The 20,673-nt window shown below is 45.4% G+C and overlaps 1 protein-coding gene across 1 annotated transcript in view; it reads right to left on the reverse strand.

The window, feature by feature from the left end:
- The window catches only part of ATP10B (ATPase phospholipid transporting 10B (putative)), a 305,387-nt gene that overhangs the window by 54,701 nt on the left and 230,013 nt on the right, over positions 1 to 20,673 (reverse strand). The window contains exons 8-12 of the mRNA XM_059062671.2: positions 20,324 to 20,455; positions 16,824 to 16,951; positions 14,402 to 14,654; positions 13,049 to 13,287; positions 824 to 1,015 (exon numbers count right to left, since the gene is read on the reverse strand). Of these exons, the coding sequence (XP_058918654.1) occupies positions 824 to 1,015; positions 13,049 to 13,287; positions 14,402 to 14,654; positions 16,824 to 16,951; positions 20,324 to 20,455 (944 nt within the window). The remainder of the gene's footprint in view (positions 1 to 823; positions 1,016 to 13,048; positions 13,288 to 14,401; positions 14,655 to 16,823; positions 16,952 to 20,323; positions 20,456 to 20,673) is intronic.

Genomic DNA, 20,673 nt, shown 5'->3' on the forward strand with positions numbered 1-20,673 from the left:
CTCCCTGAAGACTTCTGATTACTTGCCGACTTTTCAGGGTAGTTTAGAATCTGGGTGTAATAATGGGGGCTCTGGTTTGGTGCCTGGATGAACCCTCTTTTCCTTGATTTTGTGGCCACATATTTTAACACCCAATTATTCTCACTTTTCACTTACAAGGGAGCTTGGGTGAGAGTATGTGGATAATCGGAGATAAATCTATCTTCTGTACTGAGAAATACTTCAGAGTATAACGTCCTATGAGTGGCCATCCAGGTGCATTATCTCCAGACTGGCAGAACTTCACACATGGTGTTAATTATTTTTTAACCCTCCATTAAAAAGCAGATACCACTATACCGTGATATTATTACAGAATCGTACAGATTGTTCTGCCATGTAGTCACCATACGTCCTTCCTTAAGCTCCCCAAGCTCTCTGAGCCATGCCACTGTTTCTTTGCTTGTTAAATCCAAAGACATACGTCCTAGGACTGTTGGGCTGTGAGGATTAAACGATAGTGCAGGTGACATGTTTGGCATGGAGCCTGGCACACAGCAAGTGCTTAGTAAATATTAACTTTTAACAGCTACCCTGCAGACAGACAGACACAAAAATGTGAAACCTGTAGAGAGAGCTCATATGGAACTTTTAATATTTTTATTTAAAAAATGAGGAGATTGAGGCCCAGAGAGGCTAAGAGCTCTGTCTGTTCAAGGTCTCACAGTGATGAAATGGTGACAGTGTGGCTAGGACCCAAGCATCTTGTTCCCCCGTGCAGGGATTCCCCCCTCGCCCCTCCCCCTCCTCCCATCCATCCCACCTTACCATCAGCAGTCCTTACCCTCTGACGGGGCTCTGCAGTCGTGGAGACCGTGACAGAGTTGCAGATGGTTAAGGCCAGGAAGAAGTCAGCAGTGGAGGAGGTGGTGGAGAGGGAAGGCTTGGCAGGTCTGCTGTCGGACAGGGTCTCCAGCCACAGGGCTGCATCTTGTACCTTGGTCAGGAGGTTTTTATCTGGAATCACATCTTTTTCCTGGGAGAGAAAGGTGCAGGTCAGAGTCTTTCCCGAAGGGACTGGGGAGGAAAGCCCCCTCCGGCAGATTTCTTTCATGCCTGGGAAAGGCTGATACAGTCCCCCTCTGCGATCCTGCACCCAGCACGTCTCCCCCTCCCCTGGGCCTGGTCATTGTAGAGTGTGATTTGGTTCCTCCCTTTCCCTCAACCCCACATGTCCATCAGTTGTAGGCTCTGGTAGTTCTTTCCCCACAGGGTCTCCCCGCCATTGACCCCTCATTCCTGATGTTTCCAGCCAAGTGCGGACCCTCTAGCCCTCCAGCTTGGATTTCTGCATCATCCTCTAAAGTGAGGTGGCTGCCTTTCACCTCTCTTCTTTCAAACCCTTCATATGTATCACCCATTCATCCTCCTAAAATACTATTTCCCTCAAGGTATTCTTGAGCCTGAAAAAATTCCAGGAGATCTTCATTGTAGACACGATCAATTCAGTCTGGCATCTAAATTCTTTCCCATTTGCATTTCCACTCTTGATTCCCACCACTCTGCATCGTGGACCCTCAGCTAGGCCGGGTGGTCTGTTTGCTGCCTCCTGGGGGTATACTCCCCTCCTATGCCTCTGATCACACCCTGTTTGAAGTTCTCTCCTGTCTACCCGAATCCTACCTAGACTTCAATAACCATGAAAACTCCACGGGTCCATGAGATCTGATCCAGCCCACAGTGAGTTCTCTGTCTTCTGAGCCACACTAGCAGGCTCCTGCATGCAGAATGTGCCCAGGAGTCAGGGTAAGGTGAATGAGGGAAGCTGGCCAAGGTACAGATGAGGACACTATGGGATAGGGGGCTGTGAAACCTGGCAAGTCCCACCCCATCTAAAAGGGGGCGACTGCTCTGCTACTAACATGCTCCAGGGCTGGTACATTTTGCCAAATCTCTGGAGTTTTCAAGATAAAGTAGAGATGATGTGAGAACTGATTTTTGGGTTTTTTCTTTTCTTTTTTAAAAAACCTGTGGGCTGAATCTGACTCATGGATTTCCAATTTTTCCACATCTTTGTAGAAGTTGCCACTTCTACCATCCCTCTATAGCATTCACTACATATTGACCTATATTTTAAATTCAATTTTCTTATGTCCATGTTTAATCTCTCTAGAGATAAACCAAGAGCCTGAAAGACAGAGGCTGCCTTTTCCATGAAGCTGTATCTTCTGGAACTCCAAAGATTGCTTTGTTTGAAGCAGAAGTTAAATCAACACTAGCTCTTCAAAGATATGACAAAAGCCGTTCTGCAAAGAAGTTTCCACATAAAGCCATTTCTATCAACGTTCAGAGTTCACAGGCTAATTAAAGTTTAGAAGAGAGTCAATGATTGGAAACGATGGACTAAGGGAATCTTGACTGATTCGTGCAGAGTGGAGACGGACGGCCAAGAAGCTATAGCAAATTTTACAAACAAGAACCCAAGTTGAGATGAAAAACATCTTGTGGGGGAAGAGTCCTCAGACTGTGTCTTCTCTGACTACCAACTGCAGTGACTCCAGAAGTCAGATTCTAACCTCCCTGGGACGCTGGTACAGGCGAGAACCCCAGGGGAGGAAACCCAGACTGATGTGGAGGTGCTGGATGGCTGGAGGGATAAGAGTCGGGTTTTCCAACAGCACAGCTTGATCGGGGAAGTGGACCGCGGGTGGAACTCACACTGTGAAGGGTTCTGACCTTCACTGGGAAGGCTTTCCCAGAGCCAACACCTATACTTCCAACTTGTTTATACCATCTTAAGAAGACAGTGTCCGGAAAAAAGCCTTTCTATTAAAAGGAAGAGTGTGAGTAAAACCGCATCAAGTCCGCATTTCCTTTCATTGCCCTGTGATAAGTAATGGTGGGCCATCCATACCATACAGTGACCCTATTTTCAGAAAGCTTAGGAAGGAGCAGGAACCATCTATCCTCCCTGCCTTTGAGTACAGTTGTCATAGCAGGAACTCACAGTGATGGAGCTAATCCTACCTTTCCAACAATGTCAGTTGTGTGATCTCACTGGGTTCTCAGAGTCCCAAGTTGAGATGAAACTAGCCCCAACTTAACTGAAACCCAGAGAGATGTCTGACTTGACCAGTGTCACCCAAGCAGTCACCGTAAAGCCAGAATTGATGTCAGACCGACCCCTTGATTGCGAGCCTAGGGTCTTCCTTTCTGTGGTCGTGGTAAAGTAGCTATGTTCCCTTATTAATGTTCCCGTGCATACCCCTCTAACCAGATTCCAGGGTCCATCCAGTTTACCAACATCACTCACGGAGCTCTGAGCCAATTTCTGATAATAGTAATGACAGTCCATTTCGTGGAGTGTTTCTTATGTTCTGGGTGCATCCATTATCTCACTGCATCCCCACAGCACACTATCTACTGAGTACTATTATTCTCCCAGTTACCTCTGTACTTCAAACGAGGAAATTGCTGCCCAGGGAGATTAGGTGTCTTGCCCAACGTCTCACAGCAAGTTGACTCAAGATAGTCCGACTCTAGAATTCATGCTCTTTAACCTCCATGCCAGGCAAGATCTCCCATGAGAGGAAGTGGCCTTTGATACTTGCTGACAGTTGGCAACTTTAGTGTCTGGGATCCCAAATACAACTGATGGGTTTATATATCTAATCCTTAGGTCTCAGCAGGGAGTCCATGAGATTATAAAGATTATAAAGGGGATTATGGGGATCTTTTTCAGAAAGTAGATTTCATTTCTTTTTTTATTTTAATTTTTTAAAAATTTTTGGCAGGGGTACATGAATGGGATGCTTTTAACCCTTACCAAAGATACCCAGACTTGGGAACACGCTTGGAGGTCATCAAGGCCAAATCCCCTATTTTCCTGATGCTAAAACTGAGTGCCAGGGACGAGGGTTGTGAACTTCCCAAGATTGCACGTTGAATCAGGGTCAGAACTAGGACAGTTTTCATACCACCTGACTCTGGCCTCTGACAGCACACCTCTTTGCTCCAAGCTATGCATTATGTGTTTCCAAACAGTGACACAGTTAAAATGACTTAATGGTTATGTATTGCATGTCCATTACTCTCTAGTCTCTAAGTACCATGAGGTCGGAGACTGTGATGTGTCCCCAGTGCCTGGCAGCCTGTAGGCACTCACTCAAACCTTTGTTGCCTGACTCCTATCTAGGACACCATGCTACCTCACCACTGATTAACCCATGGGAGCTCTTTGTTAAAACTCTTATTTAGTGTATTTCCACCCATTCATATAGCAATGCACTAAAAAAAAAGTTCTGCAAAGGGCCTGCTTCTCTCTGGCATCGGCAGTAGGCCCAGCCTGCAGGTGTCAGCGGCAGATTTCAGGGAAACTTTATCCAGGCACACAGACATGTTTCTGCAGGGCAAGCTTCTTCATGGTTCCCTTCGTCCACAGCCCATTGGTTTGCTGTCTGGTTCATTAACATTCAGGAACTTGGCATGTAGGACGCTTATAGAGAAAGCAGTGCCCCCAACCCCCTCCAGGCCCTTTGGCTAGTCTATTTCTCTGAAGGAAAAGACATATACATTTGTGGGGTTACCAGTTGCTCTGATTAGAGCTTTGTGGCAGCTGGGCACCCAACTGGTTGGATTTCTTTCTATTGCAGAACACCCGAAGCTCAGATAAACCCTCTTTGGGGAAGGTGATCTCTGATGTCACACCACATCCTCAAGGATCCTCTTATTATCATCAGATTATATCTACTGACAACATATAGCAAAGTCAGGGGCTTTGGTAAGTGCTTCCGTGTACATCATGTAATCATTATAACAGCTTCAAAATAGCTATTATCATTCTCCCATTTTATTTATGAGGCAAATGAGGCTCACTGAAGATAAGTAACTTGTCTAAGGTTCCAAAATCAATTAAAAAGCTGGGTCTTGACTCCAGTTCTGCTGATGCCAAAACCCAAACCCTTAAACACGATGCCAGCACTTCCCAAACTCTAACATATACACAGATCAGCTGGGTGTCTTACTTAAATGCATATGCTGATGCAGCAGGTCTGGAGTGGGGTCTGAGCACCTGCATTTCTACAGGCTCCCAAGTGGTGCTCCTGCTGGGGGTCTGAGAAGAGTAGCAAGGCTCTAGGCTATGGGCCTTCCCTATCACTCCCATTTCCTCCCTGAATGGGGAGTGTTCTGCATTGAAGCCTCAGAGAAGAAGGCCAAGCTCCATTCCATTACTCTTCTCTCAGTTTTAGTGACGACTCACTCATGGTCACATTGGTGACTATCACTAATTGGGTGCAGCAGATTGTTGCTATGGGAACCCACAGAGCCAGCGGTGGAAATGAACAGGAGCCCTGGTGCGTAGGCCTGGAAGCAAACTCTGTGGTTTGGTTCCTCCTATGCCTCCATCTCCTCCTTCACCTCTCTTCGACCTGTGCCTCTTATTCCAGCCATTCCTTGGATCCCCAAGTCTCCATTTGCTTGTGCAGAACGTCTCCCCTAAAACGCAACCTGCACTCTCCCCACTAGATGGTCTCTTCTCTTTGCTCTGGTTAACCTTTAAAATTTTGTCTCAAATTCAGCTCTGATGCTAACCCTTCCAGGAAGCCCCCTGATGCCTAGTTTGATGTAGGTACACCTCTTCTGGGCTCCTATAGCACCTCTGCACCCATACACCCCAGCACTGAGAGCAGCGTCCTGTAGGCACTGGGGTTCTTGCCCCTTCACTGGGCTGTAAGTGCCTGAAATCAGGAATAATGCCCCATTAGACTTCATATCCCCAGTGTCTAGAACAGTACTTGCCATATTATTTAGTATTTGTTGACCGACCGACAATAAATGAAAGGCTATTCTAAAGAAATGTAGACACTGAGAATACAAAGACTTGGAAGAAGGGGAGGAAGCAGACCCTTCTATTTGCTTTGGTGAGTGTCTGAACTCATACAACCACTTGAGAAGTATCAATCAAAATTTTTCAAATGCACACAATCTCAATTTAGCAGTTATGCTCTAAGAATACCATAGAAAAACTTGTATACATGTATAAACATGTGATGGCTCGACCATCCAACAAATTCTAACAGCCATTAAAAATGGGATGAAGTGGCTCTCCATTGAATATCTGTCCGTTTGTTTACATATATGAAATATTCCCCAAGATTCATTAGGTTAAAAAAAAAGTCATTGAGAATCCGCCTGCCGATGCAGGGGACACGGGTTTGTGCCCCGGTCCGGGAGGATCCCACATGCCGCGGAGCGGCCGGGCCCGTGAGCCATGGCCTCTGGGCCTGCATGTCCGGAGCCTGTGCTCTGCAACGGGAGAGGCTGCAACAGTGAGAGGCCCATGTACTGCAAAAAAAAAAAAAAAAAAAAAAGTCCAAAGTCCAAAACTGTGTGTATGCTATGCTTCTGTTTGTGGGAAAGGATGTGTTTATGTGTACACCCCACTTGCCTGCTTCTGTATAGATACAGCACCTCTGGCAAAGACACAGGAATATACAAATAATGGTTGTCTCTGAGGTGGTGGGGAATAGAGGAGGGAGGGAGGCTTACTGTCTTCATTTGCCCTTTGGTTCCTTTAGAATACTTAGCCACATGGTTGTATTGCTATTGTGGAAACAAACTTTCCCAGTTGCTGGGGAGCTGAAGGCTGAAGTATTATTTAGGGCAGTCATGTTTTTGCCCTTGATGAGGTTGTGGCCTTGATGATATTGAGTTTGGTTCAAGAATGGGGAGAGCTCAATATTAGTAAATATTCGCTTAAATAGAAGCATGTGGATTATTAAGGTAAGCTTTTCCCAAATGAGACAGAAGCCCCAAGGAAAAAAACTCAGTGGCCTAGCAAGAAGAGAGTTTCCCACAGCATCCATTCATGATAAAAACCCTTACCAAAGTGGGTATAGTGGGATCATATCTCAACATAATAAAATCTATTTATGACAAACCCACAGCCAACATAATACTCAACAGAGAAAGCCTTCCTGCTAAAATCTGGAATGAGACAAGGAGGCCTACTCTCACCACTTCTATTCAACATAGTATTGGGAGTCCTAGCCACAGCAATTAGACAAGAAAAATAAAAGATATCCAATCTGGAAGGGAAGAGGTAAAATTGTCATTATATGCAGATGACATGATATTATACATAGAAAACCCTAAAGACTCCACACAAAAACTACTAAAACTGATAAATGATTTCAGCAAGATAGCAGGATACAAGTTTAACATATAGAAATCTGTTGCATTTCTTTACACTAACAATGAAATATCAGAAAGAGAAAATAAAAAAACAATTCCTTTTAAAATTGCATCAAAAATACCCAAAACCAAAACCAAACTTAGGAATAAACCTGACCAAGGAGCTGGAAGACTTATCTGCTGAGAACTATTAAACAATGATAAAGGAAACTGAAGATGATACAAAGAAATGGAAGGATATTCCATGTTCTTGGATTTGAAGAATTAATATTGATAAAATGGCCATACTACTCAAAACAATCTATAGATTTAATGTGATCCCTATCAAATTACCCATGACATTTTTCACAGAACTAGAACAAAGAATCCTAAAATTTGTATGGAGCCACAAAAGACCCAGAATTGCCAAAGCAATTCTGGGGAAAAACAGCAAAACTGGAGGCATAACCCCTCCCAGACGTCAGACAATACTACAAAGCTACTGTAATCAAAACAACATGATATTGGCACAATAACAGACATATGGATCAATGGAACAGTAGAGAGAGCCCAGAAATAAACCCACACACCTATGGCCAATTAATCTTTGACAAAGGAGGCAAGAATATACAATGGAGAAAAGACAGTCTCTTCAGCAAGTGGTGTTGAGAAAGCTGTAAATGTAAACGTAAATCAATGAAGTTAGAACATACCTTCAAACCATACACAAAAAATAAACTCAAAATGCCTTAAAGACTTAAATATAAGACATGACACCATAAAATTCTTAGAAGAGAATATAGGCAAAACATTCTGACATAAATCGTACCAATGTTTTCTTAAGCCAGTCTCCCAAGGCAAAAGAAATAAAAGCAAAAATAAACAAATGGGACCTAATCAAACTTATAAGCTTTCGCACAACAAACGAAACCATAAACAAAATGAAAAGACAACCTACAGAATGGGAAAAAATACTTGCAAATGATGTGACCAACAGGAGCTTAATTTCCAAAATATACAAACAGCTCATACAACTCAACAAAAAAAACCAAACAACCCTATCTAAAAATGGGCAGAAGACCTAAATAGACATTTCTCCAAAGAAGACATACAGATGGCCAATAGGCACAGGAAAAGATGCTCAACATTGCTACTTATTAGAAAAATGCAAATCACAACTATAATGAGGTATCACCTCACACTGGTCAGAGTGGCCATCATCAAAAGTCTACAAATAACAAATGCTGGAGAGCGTGTGGAGAAAAGGGAACCCTCTTACACTGTTGGTGGGAATGTAAATGGGTGCAAAGACTATGGAAAACAGTGTGGAGGCTCCTTAAAAAACTAAAGATCCAGCAATCTCACTCCTGGGCATATATCCGGAGAAAACTCTAATTCAAAAATATATATTCACCCCAATGTTCACAGCAGCACTATTTACAATAGCCAAGACATGGAAGTAACCTAAATGCCCATCGACAGATGAATGGATAAAGAAGGTGTGTGTGTGTGTGTGTGTGTGTGTGTGTGTGTGTGTGTGTAAGTCAGCCATTAAAAAGAATGAAATAATGCCATTTGCAGCAACATGGATGAACCTGGAGATTATCATACTAAGTGAAGTAAGTCTGACAGAGAAAGATAAATACCACATGATATCATTTATATGTGGATCTAAAATATGATACAAATGAACTTATTTATGAAACAGACTCATGGACATAGAAGACAAACTTATGGTTCAAAGGGAAAGGGGGTGGGTAGGGATAAATTAGGAGTTTGGGATTAGCAGATAGAAACTACTATACGTAAAACAGATAAACAACAAGGTCCTACTGTATAGCACAGGGAACTGTATTCAATATCCTGTAATTAGCCATAATGGAAAAGTATATGAAAAAGAATATGTCTGTATCTATCTATCTATCTATCTATCTATCTATCTATCTATCTATCTATCTGAATCACTTTGCTATACACCACAAACTAATACAACATTGTAAATCAACTATACTTCAATAAAAAAAAAAAAAAGGAAAAAAGAAAGAAGTATCCCAGATCTTGTAAGACCCAGTTCTGTGAAAAGGGTCACTACAGCTGTATGGCCCCACTTGGGACCCTGGGAGCTAAGGCAAGCAAAGCTGAGACAGGCTCCATCCATTTCTTGCCCTGTGTGGTCACATCACTTACTGAAAGATTTTGCGTGCTTTACTAGTTAAATCAGGACTCTTACCTAACCTTGCCGTGGGAGTTTGTGCATGTGGGCTGTCCCTGTCAACCCGGAGCAGACTATAAGTATGGCACAAATATCTTCCCAAAAATGAAAGGAAGACCAAGTTTCAAGAAAGGAGGCAGAGGGCCAAAGACACTGCCTTTACCTTCCTCTACTGCATTCTTTCTAGACAGGTGGGAGGGGTCGTGCCCACAGAAGGGAGAGGTGGTGGGGTTTGGAGCCTAAACGGCCCTGATGCAAACTTTATGATTAGGAAAATAGTCTTTGGTCTGATGACTCAAAAATATTTTTCCAAGTGGCATGTCTAAACGAAGACTCTCTACTCCAATCTTGGCTGCTTACACACCAGGAGGGAAAAGGCATTTCATTTTCCTTCTGCCAGGACTATTAAATGCTGGCTCAGAACTCACCACTTTCCTAAGAATATTACCCCACCCTAAAGCCACAGATTTTAGAGCAGCCAATTAGACAACAATAACAGATGCTTCCTTGATCTTTGTAGTAAAAGAAAAAAGCCAGCTTTTGTTGTAGTGGTTGTTATTGTTGATGCTTATTTTATTCTTGGTTCAGAGCAATGGAATGGGGTTGGGTGCTCCGTCATGACCTGGCATCCCTGGGGCTTCAGAGGCAAGTTCTGGCTGAGTTTACAAAGGAAGGGTAAAGCACTGGTTTTGCCAAGAGATTATCCAACGAGATTGGTTGCCAGGTGGGTGGGTGGAAGAGGAGGCAACACAGAAAGCCTGCCAAGGTGGGGGGAGCGGGAGCCAGGAGCCAGGGTATCCCCCTGGGGCTGCCACGGACGTTCTGCATGGACTCACTCAAGGGTCTGCCACTCAGCCCGAGAGTTTACAGATTAGTGTCAGAGCCCTTTAAGGCAACATAACATAAATCACCCCCTTTAGCCAATGCCTCCCAAGCTGTACAAGGTGCCCGTCTGAGCCAAATGAAGACTATTTTCCAGTGGGGTGATGGTATGCTTAGAGCATTTCTCAATCTTGGTTGCTCACTGGAATTATCAGAAATAAAAACATGAATGCTCAGGCCCCACCCTAGACCGAATATCCCAGAATCTCAGGGGAGAGAGCTTGACATTGTGTTTTATGAAAACACCCATATTTCCCCTCCCTGTCATCAGTTATGTGAACGTCTGTCCAAGGCAGACAGCTTCCCTTTAGAAAAGTCATTTAAAACTTCTGTTAGTTATCCATATGTCTAGAACACATGAGCTTTAAGAATTAAATCCTCAAAATCAACTCACGAGGCATGACAATAATCCCTTTTCAAGATGACAACATCGAGGCTTCCAGCTCAGTGAGTTGACCAAAGTCAAAGAGCTAATACACGGTGGAGCAAAGATGAGGACCTGGGACATTTGACCCCAGATGTGCTTAATTCATAGCGGTCAGCTACCTTGCAGGTCAGCACAAGCATCATGGTATTTGACTTTTAGAACAGCCCGTGAGAGTTGTAAGCAATGTATTTTCAGGTGATGAAACAGGGATAGAGAGAGGTTTAACATGTTGCATAAGGCCACCCAGCAAGCCTCAGCAGAGTTGAAACCAGAGCCTATGTGTCCTGACCCTTGGCCCAGTGCCCTCCCTAGCAAATAGCCAGGATGCTATTGTCCCCCCCGACCCCAGATTTTCAGCCTGACTTGTAGAACAGCATATTTAGCAGCTCATAAAGAGAACACATCACCATCCTCTCCTGCTCAGGCAACAAGAGTTGGGTCTTACTCTATGTGTCAGTTTCCTTATTGTTCCTAAATGCATTTAGTTAGAACTGGACTTGGAATGTGCCAGCCAGGGCAGAAGGATGACATCCAGGATCTGGAGACAGCTCATAAGTTAACGTGTCCCTTTCCCTGACCGTCAGCTAAGGGCCCCGAATAAAAGTTATACTGACTGACTCAGGGCTGCAATTTTTCTGGGCTGCTGAGATTTTCAGGCTGGGCAATGAATCTGTGTATCCCAAATGAGATCTACACAGGAAAGCTTCCTTTTCTTCCCTGTGTCCTGGGGGAGACATTCTCAGACACATGGGATGCCCATGGTATCTAGAACTGGAAGATGCCAAAAGACACCAGTAGTGCAAGACTTACTACCTGTGCGCAATGAGAATTCACTGAATTCATTGTCCAAATATTTATGTAAAGAGCTGAGGGGAAGGTCATTCCATTCAGAAGGGACAGAATTAAATTAAAAAAGGAAAGACTTGACAATATGCATGTCTTGTTGTTACTTCGTTTGGGAAAATCAAAAAGAAAACTAAAAACCAAAATCTTCCCAAAGGCATCAATGGATCATTCTTCTTGTAGGTTTATAAGCACCATATGTCTTAACACACTGTTATTGTTTTCTCCTTGCTACTATTGCATTTCTGTGCATGAAAATAACATGAGAGTTAAATTTGTACTTATTTAAAGTTAGATAAACAACAACCCAGAACATACAGACTCACAGCATTACTTGTCACAGTCAGAAAACAGAGTCCTGGGTAATGAATACTAGGTGGCAATGTGGAAAAGGCTCTTGATATGATGTCAGATTAAAAAAACCCAGCAGCTATAATTTATGTGTACTCTGACTGCAAAAATGTTAAAATATGTAGTTTGTGTGTGTGCACGTGTGTGTGCACGTGTGTGTGTGTGTGTATTAGTGGGGGAAATAAAAGACTGGAAGGAAATTCACCAAAATGATCATTTTGAAAATCTAATGTTCTAATAATGGGATAATGGCACTTTCAGTCCCTCTGTATGTGTGTCTTGTTCAAGATACCTGGGGCTCCCTGAGGCCTTTTCTGTAAGTTTGGAAGACTCTGGATGAAGCGTTCCCCAGAGGAAGAGCCTGGTGCAGAGGAAAGTGGGATGACACAGGAGTCAGAGGCCCTGGTTCTGGGCTTGACTTTTTGGGCATGCTGTGTCATCTTGGGGAAAGAACTCAGTTTCTTCGCCTGCTGCCTGGACGTCTAGTGGTAACTATCCCAATGGATCACATGTGAAGGACCAGATGCAGAAAACCCCAAAGTTGCAAAGTCGAACATCCTAGGGGCCTGGCAGTTAGCCTAAGGGAGTGAGGTGGACTGAGTAAATTTGACAGAGATGTTCTTTGCATCCTAACAATTTAAGACTCTTTATCACAATAAATACATTCTCCCATTTTTCTTGAAACCTAAGCCTCACAGGCTCATCTTTTGTTTTTCCACTTTATAGAAACACGGACATGTCAGATATTTCTTTTTCCTCTTAAGTGTATTTTGGGAAAAAAAATGTATAATGAACATGCTGCTGGGCCTCAGCTCAGGGATGAGGATGAAGAGAGAGGGGGTGAGGGACAGTGACGAACTGGGGACGGCACGCCCAGGCTGAGGAGCACTGACTTCTTCATTCAAACCACTTATTGCCACAAGGAAATGCTGGCTTAGTGGGGAGACTTTTTTTCAATCCCATTTAGACATCTCCCAATTTCTAAACATTGAACATTTGAAATTAACAAGAATCGTACATGCCCCCCCAAACCTGTGTAGATTACATACACGACCAAGAGCTGCCATTCTGAGAGCTCTTCAGGGTTTATACACCCTTTTCTCTTTCATATCCCAGAGCCCTCCCCTTCTCTCCCCGAGACAGGCCACTAGCAATTCAAAGAGGAAAAGGCAAGGACTTACTATGGAGCTGCTGAAGGCCACAGGGGGCTGTGAGATTTCACAGCGCTCCATGGACCTTTGTCGCAAGTGGCCCTGGATGCGTGCCCGGGCACTCTGGCTCCTCCTCAGAGGCTGGGACCCTCCTTGGCCCCTTATTGTTGCTGGTGCTTGGTCCCTTCGGGCTGGGAAGGACAAGCACTGGTATTGGGTCCACTCTTCACTGTGTGAGCCCAGCTCCTTTGGGGTCTCTATTCGCTTAGCTGCAGGAAAGGAACCCCGTTATTGCGCCAGTCATACCTTGGCCAGATCATCGTTGGGGAGATGCCAGACTTTGGGGGTGGAGCTAAGAGTAGGCAGCTGGCTACCCTGGCTGGTGAAAGAGGGGTGCAACTAAGTTGCACAGGTTCAAATCCTGGCTCTCCCACCTCCTAGCTATGTGACTTTGAGCTTCGTATAACCCGTGCCTCTCTTTCCTCAATTAGGGGTTATAAAAAAGTACCTAACTCACAGGGTTGTTTTGAAGACTTAATGATATAATGATATAAAAGTGATTAGCATACTCTCAGGACTGGTAGTGGTAGCTGTATTATTATTAAGAAGAGATTAGAAGCTCCATGTAAATGGTTACCACTGTGGCAAAGGGGATTGGACCGCCTGTCATATCCCCTCTTTTCTCTTCTCCATCCCTCCCACTCAAAAGAATGAATGCTGCTCTTGTGAGTTTCTTCTCCTAGTTAGGAAGCGTGTGTGTGTGTGTGTGTGTGTGTGTGTGTGTGTGTGTGTGTTGTCGGGGGAGGGAGCTGAAGGGATCAGTCAGCTCTGCCGGCCACCTTCTGTCTATGCAAGATGATAGTCCAGGCATTTTATAGCCACATCCCCTAAGGCAAAGCTTGCGTCAGTGAAAATCTAAGAGATCAGTTAGCATGGGGGGCATTTCCTGGATGTATCACATCTCACCGTGCACCTACACCTGGGCCTGTCCTGTCAGGTAAGGGGACCTGAGAAATTCTGAAACTTTGGCTGCATGACTGGCACATAATTTGGACACTGCCCCAGCGCATTCCTGACAGATAAAAATCCTGTGTGTAAATGGCACCAGACAAAGATCAGTGGAGGACAAAGATCAACCCAGTGGAGGGCTACCACACAGGAGATCACTGACAGCCTTTGTGAACAAATGAAAGTTTACAAGTGATGAGAACAGCATTGATCTGTGACAAGGAAGCCACAGGGATGCAGGAAGCTACTTCCCACAGAGCCACCCAGCCTCTGCTGGGAGCCAGGATAATGGTTTTTTTTTTTATCACCATTCTGTCAGGAGAGCAGGGGCAATTCCTTTAGAAGAGGGGTGGGAGCCCCTGGAAGCCCTCGTACCATTTTCTTGGTGAGAATACTCGTGGCCCATGATGGTACAACGCCTGAACATCATCTTGTTCTCGGTCAGCGTCCCCGTCTTGTCAGAGAAGATGTACTGGATCTGGCCCAAGTCCTCAGTGATGTTGAGGGCTCGACACTGAATGGACGAATAGGTCTCTTCATCATACAGGTCAAGGTCGTTGTGCAGGAAGAAGACTTGCCCGAGCTTCACCAGCTCAATGGACACGTACAGGGAGATTGGGATCAGTATCTGTGGAGAGATCAATTCCCATCGTATCAGAAAACGGGCTGGTTCCCCATCTCAGAACCCTTACTGGGTGATGGGAGTAACAAAGGGATTTCATGGAGAGCTCAGGTTAGCTCACATGATGGGCTTTCTCTGAGAAATTAAAGGTTAAAGACCTCACGCCTCCCTCGGCATTCTTAGGGTCATCTGAAAAAGAGATACACCTTCTTCAACCAGAGATATCCAGTACGGGGTAGGCACTCACCATTGCTTGTTTAATGACTGAGCCAGAAGGAGGTAAGGAGCTCTAGCTACCTCAGTCCAGATTCTCCTGATGCCCTTCGGAATCTCTATGCCACCCAAGACTACTGCCCACTTTGACGGGTATCCAGACTCATTTTCTTTTGAAGGATAGTTAACTTACAATGTCGTGTTGGGTTCAGGTATGCAGCAAAGTGATTTAGCTTTATGTATATAATATACATATATATATTCTTTTCCATTGTCATTTATTACAAGATTTTGAATATGCTACACAGTAGATTCTTGTTGTTTATCTATTTTATATATAGTAGTGCATATCAGCTAATCCCAAACTGCTAATTTATCCCTCTCCCCCACCTTTTCCCTTTGGTACCCATAAGTTTGTTTCCTATTCAGACTCATTGTTGATCACCGCCCACTAAGTATCTGTGGGGAGATCAATCAGTACCTAGTCAATACTAGATATTGACCTAGTATCTATCAGGGGCTTTATGTGTCACATGCCGTTCTAGGTCCTGCAAATGGCAGTGAGCAGAACAAAATCTCACATTCCAGTAAACAAACAAAGAAATAGATACTGGGTAGCGAGAAGTCTCATGAAAACGAGTAAAGAAAAGTGAAAAGGGTGAAGCCTGGGAGGGAGTCGGTCATAAGCCATGACCTTTGCGCAGAGACCTGAAGAAATGAGGGTGTGAGCTTGAGGTTATCTGTGGGAGCAGGAGGGCTCCGGGCAGCGCATGGGTGGCCGGGTGCTTGCAGGGCGGGGGTGAGAGTCAGCAGGCCTGTGTGTGAATGTGAAGGAAACAGCTCAGAGACGTGGTCCAGGAGGGAGTCGGGGTGCAGATCACCTAGGACCTTGCTGGTCGCAGTGAGAGCTTCAGTTTTCACTCTGAGTGGATGTGAAACCGCCAGAGGGTTCAGTGCAGAGGAGAGCATGACCCGACTCACATTTTAAAAGGATGACTGTGCTCAATGAATGAACGAACTAATGAATGAAAAAGGATCATCAGTAAGAGGACAGTGAAACACCCTCAAATACTGTAAGAACTCAAACATAGATGGGGTTTTGTTAAAACAAAACTACAACTTGCCTTATCTTGTCATAGACTATGATTACTTATAGAGCCTGAGGATTTTAAAAATCTGTCTTGGGCTTCCCTGGTGGCGCAGTGGTTGAGAATCCGCCTGCCGATGCAGGAGACACAGGTTCGTGCCCTGGTCCGGGAGGATCCCACGTGCCGCGGAGCAACTAAGCCCGTGAGCCATGGCCGCTAGGCCTGCGCGTCCGGAGCCTGTGCCCCGCAACGGGAGAGGCCACAGCAGTGAGAGGCCCGCATACCGCAAAAAAAAAAAAAAAAAAAAAAAAAAAAAAAAAAATCTGTCTATACTTCACTGCAGGTGTTTACCTACAGTAGTTGCCTTTCTTACCTCTCTTGTAGGTGCTCTAAGTTTTTTTTTTTCCTCCTATACAGTGCCGGTTCTCTTTTTCCGTCTCAAACTTTCAAATGAGCAAACACTAACCTGTGGTTTCTTGCTCTCAGTGCTTGGGGTCTCAAAGTTCTCTGTAGCTCTCTGTGCTGCATTATCTTTTGTTGTTCCCAGGTCACTAGGGTTTACCTGTTTAGATCTGGCAGAGGGACAGGCACACGTGCATCACTGCTATAATCTTACTTTTAAATGGAAAAAGCCTGATCAATATTTCCCTCTGCTATTATCTGAGGCCAAGGTCCCCTCCACAAGGCAGGACTGGTCCTGGGATAATCCCAGTTGTGAATACTTTCAAAGGCCCATAAGAAAGCGATAAACATTTCCCCATCTCAGTCCCGTTAGTTCTTTCACGGGGCCAGCGCTGATGTTTCTTTCTTTTGCAGAGTTGTGCAGATATTGGCGTCGGGTCTTCTGAGTCCCACGTTACACAGGGCCTCCTACCTGCAGCAGAACAATCATGGTGAGGAACATGTAGACGCCTCCAAGGGCAAGGGGAAGGAAGTTGCCCTCGGCATCGGGCACATCAAAGGGAGGGTGTTCTGCAAAGGTTCCATTCCAGAGGCTGTGACCTAAGAGGAGGCAAAGCCAGGCATGAGGCAAAATCTCCAATAAATCCTAAACTGGTCAATTACATCAGCCCTTCCCTGACCTCTTGCCAGAAATGAGTGTGCTTTGGAGGAACGCATCCTTATTCTATATAACATAGGGGTGTGTGTGTGTGTGTGTGTGTGTGTGTGTGTGTGTGTGTATTCATTTAGCTCTAAAGGAGTCCTTCATATATACTACATTTCAATCTCTTGATAGGCATTAAGTCTGTCCTCCCAGAGGAGGCTAGCACGGGGATTACTTACATTTTGTTGAAGTCTTGTTATTCAGGGGTTGGAAAGCAAGAAAGGGGCAAGAGGTTTTTTTTTTTTTCAGTTGTGTGGTAGAAAGTACGTGGCTGGGAAGTCTTGACAGACCTGTATCCTAGTCCCTCTTTCTGTCCCATGCACATACCCATCCACCCGTCCATGCATCCATACATGCACCCATCTATCCATCCATCCATCCGTCCATCCATCCATATCTCTATTCACTCGCTCCTCCCTTCCCTCCCTTTATCCAAAAATTTTTAGTTCAGGAAGGAGTCCATCCTACTTCTTGTCTTTGAGGAGTTCCCTACCAAGTCAGGGAGTCCGAGGTAAAGATACAAATCCCACCTAGCATGAGGGATGTTATGCCAGATCCTGGAACACTACAAGAGCCCATAGTGACAGCACCAGATGCAGACCGAACCCTCTGTTTCCTTAACTGTAAATGGGGATAACAACACCCATCAAGTGAGGACTGATAAGTGCACCTCGCACCGAGCTCTCTGAATCTCAGCATCCTCATCCGTCAATTAGTAAGAATACCTTCTCCATGGGGTTGTTGTGAGAACAGCATAATCTAATGTGTATGATGCTCTTGGCCCCAGGGCAGGGACTATAGCGAATAAAAGGCATAGGGGTTCCTACCCTGCCCCTAAGATACTTCTTTGCACAGTAGGTTGGGACACATACCATCAGATACAGCAGAAGAAAGGAGACTTACAGACGTGAGGTTAAGGGCCAAACGTAAGGCACAGAGTAAGGGTTACTACAGACCATGGAAGAAGTCAGAGCGGGCTGCATGGAAGAGGAGGCCTGGAGGGGTTCTGAAGCCCAGGTGGGTACTGGGTGATCAGAAAAGCCTGGGGAGGACATTCTGGGCAAATAAAAACGAAACACCATCTTCACACAATTCAAGCAAACATGTGATAAATGACCCTGAATGGTGCTCATTCGAGAGCTTTCACCTCCCGCGGGAGCCGTGTTTGATTCGGTGCCAGCAGCGGCCTGTGTTATTCTCAGAAAGAATAGAATCCTGCCCCACCCCCAATTACTTTCTCCACGTATTTATTATTTTGGGCAATCTACCAAGCTGCTTCTTGTTGGCCTGTACCTTATCTAACTCTGTGACCGTTTAATCATTCACTTCCTTTCCCTGGAGACGCAGTGAGATGATTGCCAATGTCCTTTCCAGGCCTGACATCCCCTGAAAAACATGTCCCGAAGCAGACCTGACAGTTCTCCAGAATTTCCGGGGACACAGGGCTGACCCACCAAATAAACGGTTGGTTTTCTTGTTTGCCTGCTTCCGTCCCATGCAGGTGCTGCCCTTCCAGCCACGAGCCCCTCACATGGAGTGCCATTAGACACATCTGGGAAGCATATTCATTCAAAACTCCAGGCCACGCACAAGACTGCATCCCACTGTCTTCACTGTGGTGACACAGAAAATCTCTGTGGGCTTAGGAAGACCTTAAGCTTTGGACACTGTCTTTTTAAAATCTTTTTTTATTTCGTCCACACCTCATGTCTTGCAGGATCTCAGTTCCCCTGCCAGGGATTGAACCCGGGCCACAGCAGTTACAGCGCTGAATCCTAACCTCTAGGCCACCAGGGCACTGCCTGGACCACTGTCTTTTAAAAACAGCGATGGGCGCGATTTCTGACAAAAGCAAATAAAGCGCAAACGCTATAGCTGCTCACTGGCGTGGGGTTGGCAGGGGGTTCTGGACTCAGCATACGAGTTTTTCCTTCTGGTCCTCCCTGCTTCTTTTTGGGGTCTCCTTTAGGGTCCTGAGAACCACCCTTAGTGTTAAGCCATAGAGGGGGAGAGTCGGTAAGAGTGAGGGCCCCTCTTCCCCTACCCTCCGAGGATCTACTGAAATGGCTCCGGATCACTCGTGTCTACACCTCCCCCGGCTGTCTACACCTGGCTGTTGTAGAACCTGGCCACGGCCCAGTTCTAATCAGGTCTCCGTACTGGGCTTTGCTCTTGGCACGCCAAATTGCCGAACACTCCTCTGCATAACATGACTCTCCTTCCTGCTGCTGTGCTTTGCTTGTGCTGTCCCTCCCTCTTTCCTTTCACAGCTGCCTGCCCTATCCTGTTCCTGTCACCTCCCTCCTCTGGTGAACACCTACTGCATCTGGAATCAGCTCCAGCGAGACTTTCTTCCTTGATGCTCCCATAATCCCGGTCGTGGGCTGAATAATGGCCCCCTAAGGTGTCCACGTCCTCATCCCTGGGCCCTGTGGATGTGTTACCTTACATGGCAAAAGGAACTTTGCAGATGTGATTTAGTTAAGGATCTTGAGATGGGGAAGAGGAGCCTGGATTATCCCGGTGGGCCCCATGATGGAATTACAAGTGTCCTTATAAAAGGGAGGCAGAGGGCCACACTCCCACAGACAAGGAGAAGGAAATGTGAGTGGAAATTAGAGTAATGCACTTTGAAGATTTAAGAAGATGCTTCAGAGGGAGAAACAGAGGCAGCCAGTAGAAACTGAAAAAGACAAGGGACCGATTCTCCCCCTGGAATCTCCAGCCCTGAGGACACCTTGGTCTTAATCCAGTGAAACTGACTTTGGACTTCTGAACTCCACAGCTATAACAGAATCAACTAGCACTGTCTTAAACCACTTAATTTGTGTTGACTTTTGACAGTGGCACTAGGAAACCAACACGATCCCTGGTACCGCCCTCACTGAGTGGGACAGATGGTGTCATTGATTCTGTTCTCAGGTTGGACTTCCTCCTACTAGACTATGAGGACCTTCCTGCTCTTTGAGGACCGGTCCCGTGATGGATTCATCTTGTTACCCTTTCATGATAAGGGGGTGCCTGGGTTCAGGAAGTATTTCTTGGAAAGATACATGACAGATGCTCTTCCTAACATTTAGAGTGCCTACTACTTTCAGGAGAATATCATCTGCATTTGTACTTAATTGGCACCCTGTTACAGTACAGAGTAGGCTTTCTTTGAGGCTTTTCTTTCTTTAGAGGAGGAAACTGAGGCTCCTGAGTTGCAGCAATTCGCCCAAAGAAACAGAAGGTGATTGTGGGGCTGTCCTTTCCAGAATATTCCATACCTACAGCCCCAATGAGGCACATGAGGAAGAGGAGCCCGATGCAGAAGAAGATGTCTGTGTTCATGCGCCGCTCGATCTTGCTGCGTTTGTACCGCGGGCCGCTGTTGTTCAGCATGGCTTTTGTCTCATGGCCTTTGAGAGAAAATGAGATCGTCAGTCCTTGGCCCCTGTTTGCCTCTGGCTCTTCTCCCATGAGATTTCGATACAAGAGAAGCTTCATTCTCTAACCTGAATCTGTCCTGTTGCAGGGAGTTTCTGGGAATGGCCGGAGAGACCTCACACAATTTGTCAGCAGGTTTTTACTGAACATTCCCTACCTGCCAGACACTGGTGGGCATGGACAGAGTTAC

Source organism: Kogia breviceps, chromosome 4 (genome assembly GCF_026419965.1).
Source record: "Kogia breviceps isolate mKogBre1 chromosome 4, mKogBre1 haplotype 1, whole genome shotgun sequence".
Taxonomy (NCBI): Eukaryota; Metazoa; Chordata; class Mammalia; order Artiodactyla; family Physeteridae; genus Kogia; species Kogia breviceps.